Below are 18180 nucleotides of genomic sequence, written 5' to 3'. Positions count from 1 at the left end.
AATATTTCCATCTAGATCAGGGGTTCTCAGCGTGTGAGTCGCGACCCCCTTGGGGGTCGATTGACGATTTGCCAGGGGTCGCCAAAGACCACCAAAAATGGATTGTTTTTGTCTATTCTTCTATTGCTGTGTGTATTTTTTGGGGAGGGGGTCGCGGCATAGTGGGGGATTGTAAAAAGGGGTCGCCGAGCATAAAAGGTTGAGAACCGCTGATCTAGATCCAAAGCCTACATTCATTTCGAGGCTACCAAAAGCGTGTTAGTCTTAGTAACCTACAAAATACGGTAAAATTGTATTTTTAAAAATAACTTTTCTAGTTTGACGGACAAACGAACCATAAAAAACTAATTGTGGTTAGGGGCTAATATATATGACGCTCTGGAAGGGACAGTGCAAACAAAAGCTAGAGTATCAACTATCAATACGAGCCTATGTAGCAGCTTGTGTGTAAGTCATACATATCGCTTAAAGACGTGTAAGGGGGAACAATTATCAATTCTTTTAAGAACAAAGACATCTATTTTATATACTTTAAATATTTTGATAAAGAAAGAATATTTAATAGTTTTTGTAAAGCTTTTAGCGTTTAAATTCCTTAATTATGGTGTAATTTATATTTGTTTTTTTATTGATAAAAAAAAGTATATAAAAAATAAAACGTTTATTTTATAAACTATTTATAAAAATTTTAAACTATATATATAACAATACAAAATTCAATTCTTATTATTATGAGGTCATTAATCATTAATCCTGTGGCATTTTGCGTCTCGAGAGACAATCTTTTCCCTTTGCAACTTCTTGTGTGACTAAAGAGGCCAATCCTTGATACACAGCTGCGATCGCAGGTTGGGCATATATAATCACCAGGCGCCGTTGCAATTTCACCCTTCTTTCTGCTTCTGTTGTGTATGACATCTGCAATCCGAGACCCTTCCTTTATGCTCTCTCTCCATGTGGATCTGTCCAGTGCCACCTCTTCCCAGTTGCCAGTGTCGATTTTGAAGAGCTTCATGTCGCGTTTGCATACATCCGTATAACGTAAAAGTGGGCGACCAGCAGCTCTCCTGCCTTCTATTAGAAGGTAAGATAACCAATAGAGATGGGAATCGAACCCAACTTTTAATGTTCGGGTTCGGTTCGCTTCGGTTAGATTTAAGTTCGAGTTCGGTTCGGTTCGATGAGGAGTATAGTTCGGGTTCGGTTCGGTTCGGTCAGGTCTAAAGTTCGGGTTCGGCTCGGTTCGATGTTATGAAATTATGTAATAGCAAAAGGTTTAATGCAATTTATTAGTTAAAACTTTTTTATTTGAATTTTTACATAAAACAAATACTTTGCAATATTTAATAGGCCTATGGGCAATACTTTTTCCAAAATAATGTTGCCTACATATATTTAAAGCGTTGTAAAAATTTCTTAATGGAGATAGAAATAAAGATGTAGCAGGTTTTCGCTCAAGTAGGCAAGTGGTTTCATTCAGGGCGTGACTCGGCGCTCAGCGAATTTTTTTAAAAGGCTAATATCGATTTGCTTTCTTTCAGAACGCACTATTTATCATAATAAAAAAGTCGAGGGCCATATTAAATCTAATAATAAAGAGGCAGACCTGGTCAATAGAATTATGCAAGGGACATTCTAGGTAGGCCTACATATTGCGCACGTACTTCTATAATGGGCGTGATCTTTTTAAAGAAATATTCTTCATGTAAAGACGTCTCTATCGAGGATTTTTTTTCACACATAAGTCGTCACTATTATAAATTGCAATATACGGAAGAAATTCGACTATTCTGTGACAAAAAAAAATGCAGAAGAATCACACTAGCGGAGATGTTTTAAAATGTTTTCTTCAAAACGTTTTGACCCACATTGTGCATACGCGCCTCGCAAAAAGCTGTCTACAGTTGACAAGGTTTTAGAAGATAAAATGACATCTCCACTTAATATATTTTAATTTTTAAACATGTAATTATACCAATATTCAGATAAGTTACACTAAAAATAAAACTTTTTTTTTCGAAGCCCCCTCTCTTTGTTAGTTGGTCGTTGGTTTATCGCTTACAAACAGCTAGTACAATTGAACCAATATAGGCGTTTTATATTTTTACCGGTAAGGATAGTATAGATGGACTTCTTATGGTCCGACAGTTATGCTTGGCAGGGCACGTATCCCGTATGGGAAACGAACGTATGCCAAAGGCAGTCTTTTTTTTTGGTGAGCTAAAAGATGGTCAACGTTACAGAGGCGCCCCATGGAAACGCTTCAAAGACCAGCTTAGGAGTCAACTTTCCTTAGCTGACATAGAAGAGAGAACCTGGTTGCACGTGGCCTTAGAACGAGTCAGTTGGAGTTCACTCCCGAAGGCCGCGGGATACACATTTGAGACCAAAAGAAAATCCGCTGCCGGGGACAAACGCAGACGCGAAAAGAAAAACTAAATCGACCACATGCGAACAGTGGTTATGCTTGCCCTGGATGTGGCAAAATATGTAGGTCACAGCTGGGCCTGCGAAGCCATGGGAAAAACTGCATTCCTCACTAATCTTCGGACTCGAAGACAAGCCTTATAATAACATATAAACTTAATACACTTTCAAATAAAGTTCTTATGTGAACAACTCAATATAGCCTAACTATTATTACAATATTCACATATTTAACTTGTGATAGAGATGTAATATTAATGAAATATACTGATATTTAAACAAAATCTAGGTCACAACAAAACAACGTCTTTACTCTTTCATGTCTCAAGATTGTTTGCCGTTTCACATTTGCATTACGCTAATTTCATCATCCTTAATGCATAAACACCAATCAATCGCTTAACCTCTTCTTACCGCCACCAGAAAACACACACACACACACTCTATGACACCCCTTTTTGTCAAGAAGTTGCGTCTCCCCATCCCCCAATTCAAGATACTAAACATCCCCACCCACTTGAGAGGACCCAAAGTTTGAGAAATGCTGCATTAAAAATACTGATGATCAATGCAAAACAGAATAATAGTAAAAATATTCAGGGGCGTAGATAGGAATTTTTCATCATTAAGGGGCCCGGGAGGGGCTGGACCTCTTTGGGGGCCCCTGCATTTTGCGTAATATTGAATATTTATTGTAAAAAACACTAATTTGGGGCCCCCCTCAAGTGGGGGCCCGGGGGGGTACATTTCTCACCCTCCTTCCCAACCCTTGCTACGCCACTGATAATATTCCAATATGAAATACTTCAAAATTTTGTTAAATAAATCACTTAATAGAAGATAATTAAAATTTATTTTAAACTAGAACACAAATGAACCTATTTATATCTACACTCTCTAATCGGCAAAAAAATATTCTACGCTTAACTAACAGCCATCTCAAATAAAAGTGTCAATGTTTTAATGTTGACTTTCTACTTACTAGGAACTTGAATCTAGATCTAGATTTAATTAGAGGGCGCCTATTCGACTCAAAATCAATATTGCAAACAGCCCGCGAACATTCAAGGTTAGGGGAGAGTCGGCACGTACGGAAAAACCCATGGGAATCAAAGCGAGCCGCTTTTTTTTTTTTTAGAAATACCACCACCCCCTCCCAAGTTTTCAAAGTATAATGGAAGGGATTTAAAAATTGCAAAATTAGTTCGGTTAAGAAAAGGAGGGTTCGTTCGGTTCGGTTCGTACCAAGCAGTTTCAAAGTTCGGGTTCGGTTCGGTTCGGTCATAAGTGAGGTTCGAGTTCGGTTCGTTCGGTTCGGGTTCGGTTCGTTTCCCATCTCTAATAACCAACGAGGAAGTGCTACGAAGAGCAGGGTGCCAGGGCATCCGCTCTGTTATCAGCAGCAGACACCATGGCTGGCTTTGCCACGTTCGTAGAATGCCAGTAGGTCGACTTCCACAGGACAATCTTTGATATACCGTATTAATTGTTACGATTACAGTTTTCGTAAGTCTGGTTCACTCATAACCAGTGGTTGTGGTTGCAAACTACGGCGTTTCACAAAAATGTTAAATATTAGCCTTGTAAGAGACGACCTTATTTGTTGGAAACTCAAACCCACAGAAGGGAGACAATTACAAGCTTAAACGCACTGATAGTCGCTCGCAAACATGTGTAACATTATCTCCGTTACAGAGCTGCTACCTTTCAATCCATTCGACAAACAAAGCAGAAATAGGTCAATAGGTACAGTATATGTTTTATTTATTTATTGTTTTACCACAGGGCGATTGGAGCAACAAAGGCGCTAGGGAGATGCATGCAATTCTTGCGTGAGCAGTTATTTCCTCTAAAGGATCTAAAGAGAAACTTTTGGGGAAATGAGCTGTAGGATTGAAAGTAAAATAATTGTAGAGTTCGTGCTTGAAAATGATTGTTGACCTGCATATGTAGACTCAAAAAAAAAAAAAAGGAAAGAACATAACTATAAGGTCACTGATCTGTGTTCTCGCAAAACGGTTTTTGAAGTAACGTCTGTATTATATAAGATAAGATAAGATAAGATAAATGACCATCTAGTTAATAGGGGAACTTTGGACAGAGGCTAATTTTATATTATGTGTGCCGATATGTAGACCTACATCTTATAAACAGAACTTCCCAATACATATAACAACTTGTTCTATGAGATGCGTATTTATATTTATGATTCTTCTTTTCACTTGGGGGTCCGCTTCGACTATTTAAACGGATCCCCGGGTTAAAAAAAAAGTTTGAGAACCTCTGGTGTAGGCAATGCCCTCTCACTCTACAATGTCCTGAGTCAATGAGCCGATGTTACTTTAACCTACTGTACTAAGGGAGACAAGCTTTACAATCACAGTAATATATCTTTAAAAAATGTATTCTCCATTTTTTTCTCTACTGTACATGAAAATGCGGAAAACAAATTCAGAGTTTCACCAGTGAAGGACAGTTTCTGGACATTGTTATAGACTTCCATCGATATAAGTCCAAACAGACAGTCAAGAAATCAAATCTTCCATTCGCAACAAGGTAAAGAACTAAGTAAGAAGTGGATAATACCAGACCTATATGTAAGGCTGTAAAAGCTATGTCCCCAAACCCCAAATTAACAGAAGTTCTGGCCCTATAAAGGGAGCAAACAGCGTATTGTCAAGTCTAAATACGGCACTGATGACATAATGCCAATAATTATGGACTTACGTAAGGAGTATATATCATTGAACTAATTTGTTTATATAGATAAGCCAATAAAAATACTAGGTATAGCTCAAATACTATAATGAGAAAACAAAACAAACAAAAAATGCATCTTCTTATTAACTATGTTTGACGTATAATTTAAATGGCTAAAATGGTATACAATTGCCAAATTTTAGATGTCTGCATTAGGTAATAAATAATATAATTATACTCTTATTTCCATCCAGGTCATGGATCGTGCCTGTAACAAAAGCTGGAGCTTATTGGAATTTATTCTCGAATTCGATTGGTAGAGCATCTTATAACTCTGTCTTCTGTCTGTCTTTGTCTGTCCTTCCTCTGTCTTTCTCTCCTCTGTCTTTCCTGTGTCTGTCTTTTCTCTGTCTTGTAAAATACACGTGAGACTTAAAGATTACAAAGTAGCGTTTCATTTTATGCTTTACATTTTCATATTGACAGTTATGTAAAGTACCTTTATATTGACACGTATGTCAAGAAGGCCTAGACTTGAACATTAAAAAAAAAAATTTAGCTTTGTGTTAACAAAACCTGGCAGTGTGGTCTGCACTTCAGACTGTCAACACGATGGTCCTGAGTTCGAAACCCCGTTCGATGCACTGGCGGATCCAGGGGGGGGGCGGTAGGGGCGATCGCCCCCCCCACTCGGCCGCCCCCCCCCCCCGAAGGGGGGGGGGGGCGGACAAACTTTAGTATAGGATTCACACATTTATTACTTATGTTAAAAATATATACTAATTATTTATATTTCAACCTATTTTTAGATTATTTCGCCCCCCCCCCTCTAGTATGTTGGCCGATTTGGTGGGGTCGGGAGGGGGCGATGGTATCAATCCCGCCCCCCCCCCCTTTTAACTTTCGAGTGGGGGGGGGGCGGTCCAATTTATTGGTAGAAATCACAGCCTGCTAACAAAATCAATTAAATATCTATATCCTTGTAACTTGTTATTGATATTTTAACCGATCTTTATATTATGTCGTTCCCTGTTTGCCGATTGGTGGGGGGAGGGGACGAATACCTCTTCTGCCCTTCCCACCTAAACCCTTTGAGTGGGGGAGGGGCGGTCCGTTTTTATTGAGAAATCATAGTTTCTGAACAAAATTAGTTGAATTAATATATAAATTTTATATTATGTCGCTCCCTTTCTGGTATTTTGGCCGATTCGGTGGGGTGAGGGGGGGGGGGGCGATTGCATGTACTGCCCTCCCCACTCTAGCCCTCTGAGTGCTGGGGGGGGCGGTCCTATTTTTGTGGAGAATCATAGTTTGTGAATAAAATTAGTTGAATATCTATATAATATAAACTACGTATTGATATGTGACCCATTGTAAATATGTCGTACCACACTCTAATCTCAAATTGTATCATTAGAAAATTTAAATGAAAAAGGGTTGTACCAGGTGGGAAGGGCGATACATGCAATCGCATTTCCCCCATCGGACAAATCAATACTTTTTCTTTTTGTATTATAGTTAAGAAATTACAAAATTAAAAAAATCTGTCACTAATATAATTTATATATACTATAAATTAAATTCTTATATCTTTAATGCCAAATGCAATCTTTAGCAGAAATTAGTAAAGGAGCGAGGATTAATCGTTTTCACTCTACCGCCATTCCCATTTCCAGACAGAGTTTTTGTAATTTCACATGAAGTTATCATAAGTATTTTAAGAAAGACTTTGCATTGCAAAAGTTAGAATTCAAACGAAATTTTTCAGTATAAGAGTATAAGAGTCAAGATTGAGATGAGTTCTAAACTCAAATAACGTTTTCATAGTCGCCTTTTCCCAACCTTTACTCAATCGGATATTTTTCTAGCTAAATAAATTTGGGACTATAACTCACAATTTATGCTAGAGTCTTCGTGAATACTATTTATCGAATAAGTTTTTTTTTCGGCGGCGATCCTCAAAGCAAAAATCTAAATACGTGGGGTATCCTATCTTTTCAAGGAACATATCGGTTTTATTTGCAATGTATTATGGGTCTATAAATTCAAATTAGAATATTTTTCAAGTACAACATTATTCGAAAGGTCGTTTTTTAATAGTATGAATAATGAGCTTCAGGTCAGGAGAATGCGTTTCTGCAGTGAAGAATGCAAGAAAACGCTTTTGGCGTCGGGGCTTCGCCCCGAACTTCATTTATGGGTAATGAGTTGTAGATGTCAGGAGAATGCGTTTCTGCAATGAAGAATGCAAGAAAACACTTTTGGCGTCGGGGCTTCGCCCCAAACTCCATTGATGAATAATGAGCTGTACTTGTCAGGAGAATGCGTTTCTGCAGTGAAAAAAGCAAGAAAACGCTTTTGGCGTCGGGGCTTCGCCCCGAACTACATTGTGAAGAATGAGCTGTACTTGTCAGGAGAATGCGTATCTGCAGTCAAAAAAGCAAGAAAACGCTTATGGCGACGGGGCTTCGCCCCGAACTCCATTGATGAATAATGAGCTGTACTTGTCAGGAGAATGCGTTTCTGCAGTGAAAAAAGCAAGAAAACGCTTATGGCGTCGGGGCTTCGCCCCGAACTTCACCAGAGAACCTTATAGCGCTGCCCCAGTTGTTTTGGTTTTCGCCGAAGGTTGAGAAATGCTGCTTTTTTTATTCTCATATTTATATATATGTGTGTGTGTGCGTGTGTGTGTGTGTGTGCGCGCGCGCGCTGTATGCACGTTTATGCGTAGGGTTAGGGTTTACTGGGCGTTAGGGTTAGGGTTTGGAAAAAAAATCGCCCCCCCACTCCAAAGTTCTGGATCCGCTAGTGGTTCGATGTTAAACCTTGTCATGTTGGCAGGGTGTTTAATCTAGGCCGTGACAGTGTTCATTTCTGTAGGAATGACCGAAGTAACTTATACTTACTTACTAAGGACTTACTAAGGATTTACTTACTTAGAACTAATTTAGGACTTACTTAGTACTTAGATCCTCCCGCGCCGTTCGGAGCATTGGGCGGCAAGCTGTCTCCACAAAGATCTGTCACTGGCAATGTCTGAAGCCTCCTCCCACCTGCTGTCCTCCATGAAGGTATGGCGCCAAGTTATACGAAGACGTCACTGTTTGCGCTTTTTTCGTAACGACCTTTATATCATCACATCTCTTGGTATGCGTCGTTCATTTAGTCTCTGACGCTCTGTCACAACCTCACTTAGTGGTCGGCTCCCAGTGCGGCCTAGGATTTCGTTGTTTGCAGCCCGATCTCTATAACTGACTCCTAAAATCCGTATACAAAAAAACTAAAAAAAATACTGATTATAATTTAATGTTCGTAGCGCAGTCACAACAAATATAATTGAGGCTCAAGGTGTAGTGATAATATAACGAGCATAATAATGTAAATAACTTTTGAATAAATAAGTCATAATGCTCTTCTGGAATGCTGAGAATAATGCTATTTTTTTCTGTAGTCTATAGAGAACGAATTCATGTACTGAATAAGCCTGAAAACCGTAATGTTTGAGCATGGAACTATACGGCTTTGTAAAAAGAAACACCTCGAAGTCGTCGTTCCTTTAGTATAGTTCCATGATTTTAAGGTTTGGGCTATTAGAATTGCAGCGCAATGCTTTTTGAATAAAATACGGAATGTTTAATTGCATTTCATTGCTCTAAAATACTCTAAATGCACTGATTACAAATTGTGGCCAATTTATAAGTCCGATTCTTTCTCCTGTGTACGCAGAAGAGCAATGGTAGAATCGCGTCTTGTTTTGGTAGAGCTATTCATTTAGTTCTGAATTTGCTGCAGCTTAGCCACTGTGACATCAGGTATACCCGGAGGTGGAGTATGAATGCCACTACTAGCTTTTTTTGTATGAGACACAGTTTCCTCTTCTTCCACGCAGCAGGGGGCACCGTGAAAAAGGTTTGGCCATAGCCGTGAGAAATATGAGCCAACAGGACAGTGGCCTGTCTTGCTCTATGCTGTGCTGGACAGCCTCCACAACGGGGAAGTGTGTTCAGGGCGCCTCATGCGCTCTCAGACTCCGCGGGCTTTTTGGGACTTTTTAAAGTCCTTAGAAGATAATGTCTCTATCCCAACAAGGACATTTAATTTTATGCATGAAACACTGCTTTGTTTTTCGGACTCGATGACAAGTCTTATTATTGTGTGCTTATTAAGTTTAAGTGTCTAATATATATTATTCAAATATTATTTTCAGAAATACCTTTAGGATTTCTACAGACTCCAACTTATTCCCCAAAGTATTTAAGGTATTTTCTGTTACTTTTTTTGTGTGTTATTTTTGTTAAACAAATTCACAAATACTATCATATGAATTAAATTTTGAACTTTTCCTTAATAAACACAGATGTAGTACTTCTTCACACTAAAGGAAGGTATGTAAAAAAACATGATAAAATCCAACTACGTCAAGCATTGTCATTAATTTCTTTCTGTCTTTGTAGGTCCATGGTGTTTGGTGCTATCGGATCTATCATCGGGCACGAGCTAGTTCACGGTCTTGGTAAACACAAATTATTATCCAGTCATAGTTGGTCGCAGTTGTAGATAAAAGCTATCTTTTCAACGAGAATAAAATTGAATAGTAGCTTACTGTTAACCCAGGGAGTTTGGGACGAATCCTTTCTGGAAAGAAAGTTTACTTAACTCTATCAAGAAAATAGTTCGACTCCTATTAAGTACCATTCACACTGGACCACATTCACTACGACAGTAACGCAGACTAAATACCGAGGTGTTATAATACATGAAAAACGGTCACGAAATCTCCATATTGATGAAACTATGAACAAACAAAAAATAAAGCATTAGGGTTTATTCAAAGAGATTTCTATAAATCAAATAAGAACATAAAACTAAAATGTTGTTTAACCTTGGTAAGGCCTATAATAGAATATGCATCCTCTGTTTGGGACCCCTCAACTCAAGAAAACATTAAGAATACTGGAACAGACACAAAATAGAGAAGTGAGATTCAAAACAAACGAATATTCACAGATGACTAGGGTAACACCTTAAGTAAAATCACTAAATTTAGAAAGCCTTCAGGACAGAAGACTTATAAAGTAAAGTAGCAATTATACATTTGTATATTGTATATATTTGTACATCCTAATTCCTGAATTAAAGTTTTGTATTTTGAATAAAGGCTCTTCATTGTTTGAATTTCTAAAGATATTTAGCTCTAGCCCTAGAGTCTATATCAACATAAGAATCCTCGGCATCACAGGAGAACATCTTGTGACATATTGACACCTCAAGACCTCCATGTCTTATGGATCTTTATTAACGCTTTGGAAATATTGTAAGGGCCTCGACATGCTTAAATCCGGCCCTGGTCTTAAGTTGTCTTCATCTTTTAATGGAACCACTCCTGTTTTTTCAGGTAACAAAATTAAATTACTCTTAATTGTTTTGCAATACTTTAATTCTTTTTCTTTATTTTCAGATGCGGATCCTATGTTCAACGTTACGTGGAAAGAAGAGGAACTCAGAAAACTGACACATTTGTCCGAGTGCTTTAAAGACCAGTACAGAAAGTTTTCATATAAGGGAGAGAAAGTATGTTGCATGGGGGATGTGTTACCTTTGTGAAGCAGGGATTAGAAATTACGATTTATCTTTCCTTTGAAAGTCATTTTAACTCTTTCTCTCCTAACTGAAGATACCAGCGTTAGTTCCACCAGAATGTGGTAAATAATTACGGAGAGAAAGAGTTAAGATAGTAACAATGAAGTGCTAGATTTGAGAAGTATTGAAGAATTGTGTGTCGATGTGGTGGCAAAGGCGCACGTAGTTATACAATAGTTATACAATAAATTGAATAAATCCTCTTTTAAACCTAGAGTATAATCTATATCTATGGCTTCCATGGAACTATGTAGCACAATCAACAACATTATTCGAATTCCCTAAATCATGGGGGGTTTTAACCTGTGGGGGTCGATTGACGATTTAAAAGGGGTCGCCTAAGACCAGTGAAAAAATGAATTGTTTTTGTCCATTCTTCAATTGCTGTGTGTGTGCGTGCGGGGGAGGGGGTCGCGGTAGAGTGAGTGATGTAAAAAGGGGTTGCCGAGCCTAAAAGGTTGAGAACCGCTGCCCACAGCCAGGAGATCAAGTGCTTTACCACTTCTCAAAAATGAACTTGTTGTTGCCGGTCAATGACCTGTAGCACCAAACTGCTGGCAGTCAACTAAACCGCTGTAGGCGTATTTTATCTTAACTTATAAAGCTTGAACTAGCTTGAATAACTTCCTTGTGAACAAGACAGTATATTTCCTATATTTACACTATAAACCAATTGAACTTGAGATAAAATGAAATAAATGTAGTAGACTTTAGTGATAGGCCCTAAAATAAATGGTATTTTGAACAAAATCTAACTCACTACAATAACACGTCTTTTCAGCCTTGCGTTCTGGAGTTATCTGCTTTATCGAAGACCGCTGACGGCAATGCTACTTATCTTACATCGTTCACAACCAATCACTAACCTCTTCCCACTGTCACTATAGAAACACACTGTTAGACACCTTATTAATAGTTTAGTTATTTAGCGACGCACCATAGAAGACGCATATTGAACGGGACTAGTGACGTTTGGGATATGTTGGGTTAGAGACCGGAAAATCAGTTAGCGATAGAATACTCCAGGGTAACGACGTGTTTAGTAACAGAGACTTTTACTGTGGCCTTTTATTAGAATAAATATATGTGAAGTTGTTCATCAGTGTTGACTACATCTCTTCACTAGTTAAAACCGATGTTTATTGTTTTGTCTGGATTGTTGTTCAACTACACGGAATACACCCGAACAATAATACCCAAACGCTTGCAGAGTAATTGGTTGAAATTCAAGTCATCCATAGTTGACCTCAAGACAGCCTGAACAAGCAACATCACAACACACACACTCCAAAATAATACTACAAGAAGTCGTTGTTTTTTTTTAAATATGTGAGCTTTGAAGTCTATATTTTATCTGCTCATTAAGGTATTCATCTAATGATGACGCACATTATTAACTCTTTCTCTCCGTAATTACTTTCCTCGTTCCGATAGAATTATTCATTTTGCTCATTTGTATTCTACTATCCTTCCTGTTAAACTTCAATAACGTTTTTGTTTGTTATCAAAAAATGTTATAGTTGGTATCGAGTTATAGGGCAATGCGTGCTCTTTTTACAAAACACAAATTAAAGATTATAAATCTTAAAATTAATTTCATTTCATGAGATCAAATCAACGTTGGCATCGTCAATTAGGAGAGAAAGAGTTAAGTACACATTATGTCCAGAACTTGTCCGTTTCTCTACTCCACTCTGACAGTTCTTTCCCTTTCCAGTTGTCTCCCTTCTAAACATGTTCTAATGCGTGTTTCTGGTTCTAAAACAATGATAGATCAAAATATTATGTATGCATAGATCCTCCTTTGTTATCGAAGATGAGCACATTTATTTCCTATGGACTTGAAGATGACTGTAAAGTCCAATTCTCGCTTTAAGAAGCCGGCCGCATACGTGGCATGGGTGGGTGTGGTCAGTTACAGACAGGCCTGCTTCTTCTCTCAGCTTTTTGTTGGTTCGGCGCTCTTTCACCATGGCCACTCTTTCTGCTTCAAATCCTGAGACTCCGAGACTCACAGCTTCACGCCATGAGGAGCGATCGTAACTAGTGCTTCCCAGCCGTGAATGTCGATATCGCGTTCCTTGAAGAAACTCTTGAGAGTGTCTTTATAGCGTTTGTATTAACCTCCCTGGGAGAGTTTTCCTGCACACAACTCCCCGTACAGAAGTCGATTGGGAAGGCGATTGTCTGGCATGAGGACTACATGTCCAGCCCATCGAAGTTGGGACCTTTTTACTATCGCATTAATACTGTGCATATCGGTCAGCTTTAGGATTTCTGTGTCTGGTATGTGGTCGGACCAACGCACCTTATGGATACTCCTTAGACAGCGTAGCTGGAAGGAGTTTAACTTTTTGGTGTGGTGGGAACATAATATAATATAATATATATATATATATATATATATATATATATATATATATATATATATATATATATATATATATATAAAATCAACAGCTTGATGGGGCATCATCGTTAGCAGAAAATATGTGTGATCTGGATGGTCTGAAGCTCAGCTACAAGGTTAGTCAAAGAAAACGCTTTGTTTATAGTTTCAGCGTGATGACTTAATTATTAAGAACAATAACTGTAGATTTACGTTGCTTATAGAGTTATTCCCCTTTATTCATGAATGAGCTTATCCCCTTTCTGTTCTTTCTTTAAAAAAAAAAGGCTTTTCAAAGTTCTGCTCAAAGTCAAAGAAGTGATGAAAAGAAATTACCTGGCATTAACATGAATCATAATCAAATATTTTTCTTAAGTTTTGCACAGGTAAGAGAAAGACTTTGCTTAGGCCGCAGCGGTTCTCAACCTTTTAAGCTCGGTGACCCCTTTTACAATCTCCCACTCTGCCGCGACCCCCCCCCCGCACACACACACACACCTATTGAAGAATAGACAAAAACAATCCATTTTTTCGATGGCCTTTGTCGACACCTGGCAAATCGTCAATCGACCCCCAAGGGGGTCGCGATCCACAGGTTGAGAACCCCTGGCTTAGGGTATAGTAAATAAAATAGGAATTCTTTTTGCTTTTGTTCTGAATTCAAAAAGCCAGACAGTGTTAGATCTAAAAAATATAGTTTCCTAGTGTAACTTTGAAATTAATACTCATCGAGAAAAGAGTCTTGAAAGGCTGACTCGAGAAATAAGTCTTCTGTTTTGTTTGTTTGTAAAATGTTTTACATGCTTCGGATGTTCCTTCAGAAATGAAGATAATTATTAACTAGTCCAAACATCCCGCAGGATGACGGGGGATGGGAGCGGGCAGGGTTTGAACCCGGGACCATCGATAAATCTGAACGACAGTCCAGCGTTGCAAACCGCACGACCAGGCAGCCATCCCGATGGTAATGCTATCAAACAATGTGCACTAATGATCTGTATGAACTGCTGTCATTTTATAAATGTGATAACATGCAAAGTAGAGTGTGCATTAAATCCAGTTCTTATATAGGCTATCGGCGAATGTATTGGCGAGGATGATGATACATGATAGTGATGATTATAAAAAAAAAATAGTGCCAAAGGTTTCCAAAACCAAAGAAAATGAATGACTTTAGACCTGTTTCACTTACTTCCATTGTGTCTAAATGTTTAGAAAAACTGGTTAAAATGTTTCTTGTCTATTTAACGGATAATGATTGTGATCACAATGTTAGTAGCGGGTCGAAACAATTACAAAAAAAATGACTCACCGATTTCCTGATCACCGCTATCTCTCTGACTGCAGACCTCTCGCAAAAGCACAATAAAATTGTATTGAGTCAATAATCCCAGTAAAAGAAATACTTTACAATACTTCAAATCGAATTCACATACACTGAACACAAAACACACAAAGAAAACAACAAATCTTTCCTCTCTCATTGAAAAAAAAAACAAAAAAAACTGAATACACTAACACACTCCAGCACAAACAAAAAATCAAGCTAGTTTTCACGTGGGAAAAAAATGGTTAGTAAAGAGGGGTGGGGGAAAACATGTATTCAACAATAATAATAATAATAATAAGGATAACGAAGATGATAAGGATGAAGAGAATAAGTAACAAAACAAACTTTTATGTACAGCAGATGTTGGTAGTCTGATTACTTTTGCCATCACCTGCTGGTACTTCCCTGGCAAATGGACATCGACTAAATAGACAAAATTAAAAAAAAAACAAACATCATGTGTCCCTCGAGCACTGCTATCATGTCTTAAAGAAATTTTTTTGAAAGATGCCTTTCCAGAACACACAAAACTCTTAAAGACTATTTGCACCCATTAAGTCACAGCTACGTCCGATCTGGATGAAAGAACAAAGCAGCAGCCCATTGAAGTAAATATCCTTCAGAGATGCCTGGGATGGATAGGTCACACCCTTCGCAAACCTGCATCCAACATAACAAGGCAAGCCCTAACGGCCCAGGAATACATGGCGCCGCGATTTGAACAAAAGGAGGCCAAGTAGATGGACAAGACGTGGGGACAGTTGGAGAGACTTGCCCAGAACCGAGATGCCTGGAGGAAGCTGGTTGGTGGCCTATGCCCCAGAAGGCAGAGATGAGATGACATCCGATCCGGACGAAGTGGTTGGCTCCTTTCCATTAAGGCTAGATCAGAAAGATTTAAAAACTCCTTTATTCCAGTTTCAATCAGGGTGCTTTAAGGTCACTTGCTATCACCCAGAAGTACATAGAGGCTTAATTCATAAACGCTGGTTGTGTGTGTGTGTACGTATGTTACATATATAAGTACTACCTGTCTTTGCATCTATATTGGTATTGTTATAGTAGAAATGCTGAGATGGATGATTGATAGTCAAAGTTAATTTCTTTGTGCTTCGACCAATAAAATTATCTTATCATCCTATATATATGATATTAATTATATCATTATTGTGCATATATGGAACAGAAATGGACGTTGTACAAATATTTCACTAAAATGTTTTACAAAAACTTTTATTCCAATTGCATATTTTTTTTTTAATTCACAGACCTGGTGCTCTCATATGTCTGACGTAGATAGAATTTATACTTTGAATGGAGTTCACGCCCCTGACAGATTCAGGTAGATTGACATTTCAATGACATTTCAATTGTTAACTGTAGTTTTAATAAACCTGATAATATTAAACATTTCTATAAGGATTTTAAAAAACTAATTTGAAAACGATGTTGCCAAATGTTTATTTTACATCTAGGCTGTGAAGTGAACTGTTGACTACGTCATCTTATCGTTTGACCCTATTTCAAATTTTGTAGATAAAAAAATTATTAAAAGAATGATGCAATTTCAATTTGGTTCATGCATTAAGCTGAGATAGAAAAACAACGAAAATATGGGAACCTAGGTTAAGAGATTAAGCGTTTATGGAAGTTATCTAAAACACCAATATACCCCATTGTTATATCTACCCAGGGAATAATAAAAACCGAACTCACATATACATTCAAGGCCCTTGGCATTACTAGGAACATTCTTGTTGCCTGTCAGAGGGCGGTACTGCTACAGACCAGCCACATCACCATAAAATCAACTGATAAAGGGACTACGATGAATTTTGTTTCCCTTTGGAGAAACTCGACCCTGGCAGCGCCAGAGAATGACTACTCGTTAATTTCTAACATAATAATAATAATAGTAATAATGGCAATGTCTTCGATTTAGAAGATTAAGGATGCGTGCAGTGTTTCATATAACTACGCAAACCCAGTTGGTACCTGCATAGCCGCTTTTTTTCCTCGAGGTCGATTCGACATTAAGTAAGTTTTCTGATACACTGCAATGCATCCAGCTTGCGCTAGATATTTTATAGTGGAATGTGAATCGCGTAGAGTGGCGTAGACCAAAACCACACTTTTGGCCATAATTTCAACCACAGTGGCTCAGTAGAGTCTGAAACAGCTTTAGATGGATAAGGCCTAGTTTTTGTATTACATTTTTTCGGTTTAGCCCAAAGGGGGGGGGGGGAGGGAGTCTCTTTGACCTAAAATAAAATTGATCTGAAAAAAAAACCAACGTATTACCACAGGTATTTATGTAATACTGTGTCCTCATTTTGGTATTTACCATCGATCGCCATTATTCTTGTTTGTTTGATTTATTTTAACTTTACTAACACTGAATAAAATATATTTTCAGAGTGTTGGGTACTTTGCAGAATTCCCAAGACTTCGCAGACACATTTCAATGTATTCCAGGGAGTCCCATGAATCCTCTCAAGAAATGTGCTGTATACTGAGTCTCCTTGTCTTATTAGCCATAACATAATATACCTATGACAAGTAGACTATCTGTTGTAATCTTACTATAACTATTTTACTTCAATTGTCACTGCTAGCATAGAATTTATATTAGTTTGCCTTTGTATCCGTAATGTTTAAGGTTTTTTTTATATGATGTGAGTGTTGAGATTTGAGATGTATAAATATGTAGACTTTTCGTCATTAGGTTATAAGTTAAACTTCATAGTGAAACAAAATAGTGTGTATATTATAGAATTTTACCGTTTGTTAAGATGCATAGCTAGTAGCAATATGATATAGATATATGGTTGGGTATTTTATAACCTAGAACCAAAATGTTATGTAGTAACAGAAACTGATGAGGACAGTTTTGGGTTAGAGATTAGACAGAAGTTCGATATCAAACAGAGTATGTCTTTGTGAGAAAGTCTTTATTACAAAGTTTATATCTCCTCACCCTGTCTATCTGGTAAAAATTGTGTACACGTTATTTCTCCCACTTCCCATTCTCAGATCAAGCTGAAACTTTGCACAATTAGTCATTGTCGAAATCAATACACGAATCAATAAAAAAAAAACAGCAAACATTTCATTTTATTTCATTAGTGGTAATTAATTAATTTTGGTTTACATAAAAAAAAGACTCAAAATCTTGCAAAATTGAGAGATATGGCAATAATAATGCGGCTCTTTCACTCATATAAGCTTTGTTTCCAGAAAAGGTCATACGTTTTAAAACGTGATCAGGTTTATGTGTTAGTAGCTCACTTTCTCAACAAGTTTGTCTATAAGCAAGGCAAAAAAACACACACAGGGCCGGATTTAAGTATGTGAAGGCCCGAATGCAGGATTTATGTGGAAGCCTCTATAATTTTCGAAAAGTTTAATAAAGATCAAGTTATGAATGAAAATACTTATATCTTATCTTATCTTTATATCTTAAAGTTAGTTATATTTTAGAGAAAAGAAATTGAGCTCTTGTAAATGTAAACTCACTTTCCTTTCAAAAAAAAAATATGCAAAAGTTTCCGACCCGTCGAAATTCAGATATATTTTTATCTCTTTTGTGGAGGCCCCCATTCTTGTGGAGGTCCGCGGGGCTGTGGCCTCGCCTGCCCTCCATTATACCCCTCCCTGCATAGACACACATGTATAAAGAAATGTGATGCAGTGT

At 37.7% G+C, this 18180-nt stretch overlaps 1 protein-coding gene across 1 annotated transcript in view; it reads left to right on the top strand.

Moving 5' to 3' along the window:
• Positions 1–17909, top strand: part of LOC106066760 (endothelin-converting enzyme 2-like) — a 35627-nt gene extending 17718 nt beyond the window's left edge. Inside the window, exons 14-22 of the mRNA XM_056025339.1 lie at positions 4883–4983; positions 5382–5443; positions 9335–9386; positions 9582–9640; positions 10586–10698; positions 13228–13293; positions 13444–13542; positions 15755–15828; positions 16903–17909. Coding sequence (XP_055881314.1) covers positions 4883–4983; positions 5382–5443; positions 9335–9386; positions 9582–9640; positions 10586–10698; positions 13228–13293; positions 13444–13542; positions 15755–15828; positions 16903–17002 — 726 coding nt within the window. The 3' untranslated portion in view covers positions 17003–17909. The remainder of the gene's footprint in view (positions 1–4882; positions 4984–5381; positions 5444–9334; positions 9387–9581; positions 9641–10585; positions 10699–13227; positions 13294–13443; positions 13543–15754; positions 15829–16902) is intronic.
• The last annotated feature ends 271 nt before the right edge of the window (positions 17910–18180 follow it).

Source organism: Biomphalaria glabrata, chromosome 4, assembly GCF_947242115.1.
Source record: "Biomphalaria glabrata chromosome 4, xgBioGlab47.1, whole genome shotgun sequence".
Classification (NCBI taxonomy): Eukaryota; Metazoa; Mollusca; class Gastropoda; family Planorbidae; genus Biomphalaria; species Biomphalaria glabrata.
Note: the sequence above shows the minus strand (reverse complement) of the source record. Positions and strands in the feature narration are given on the sequence as shown.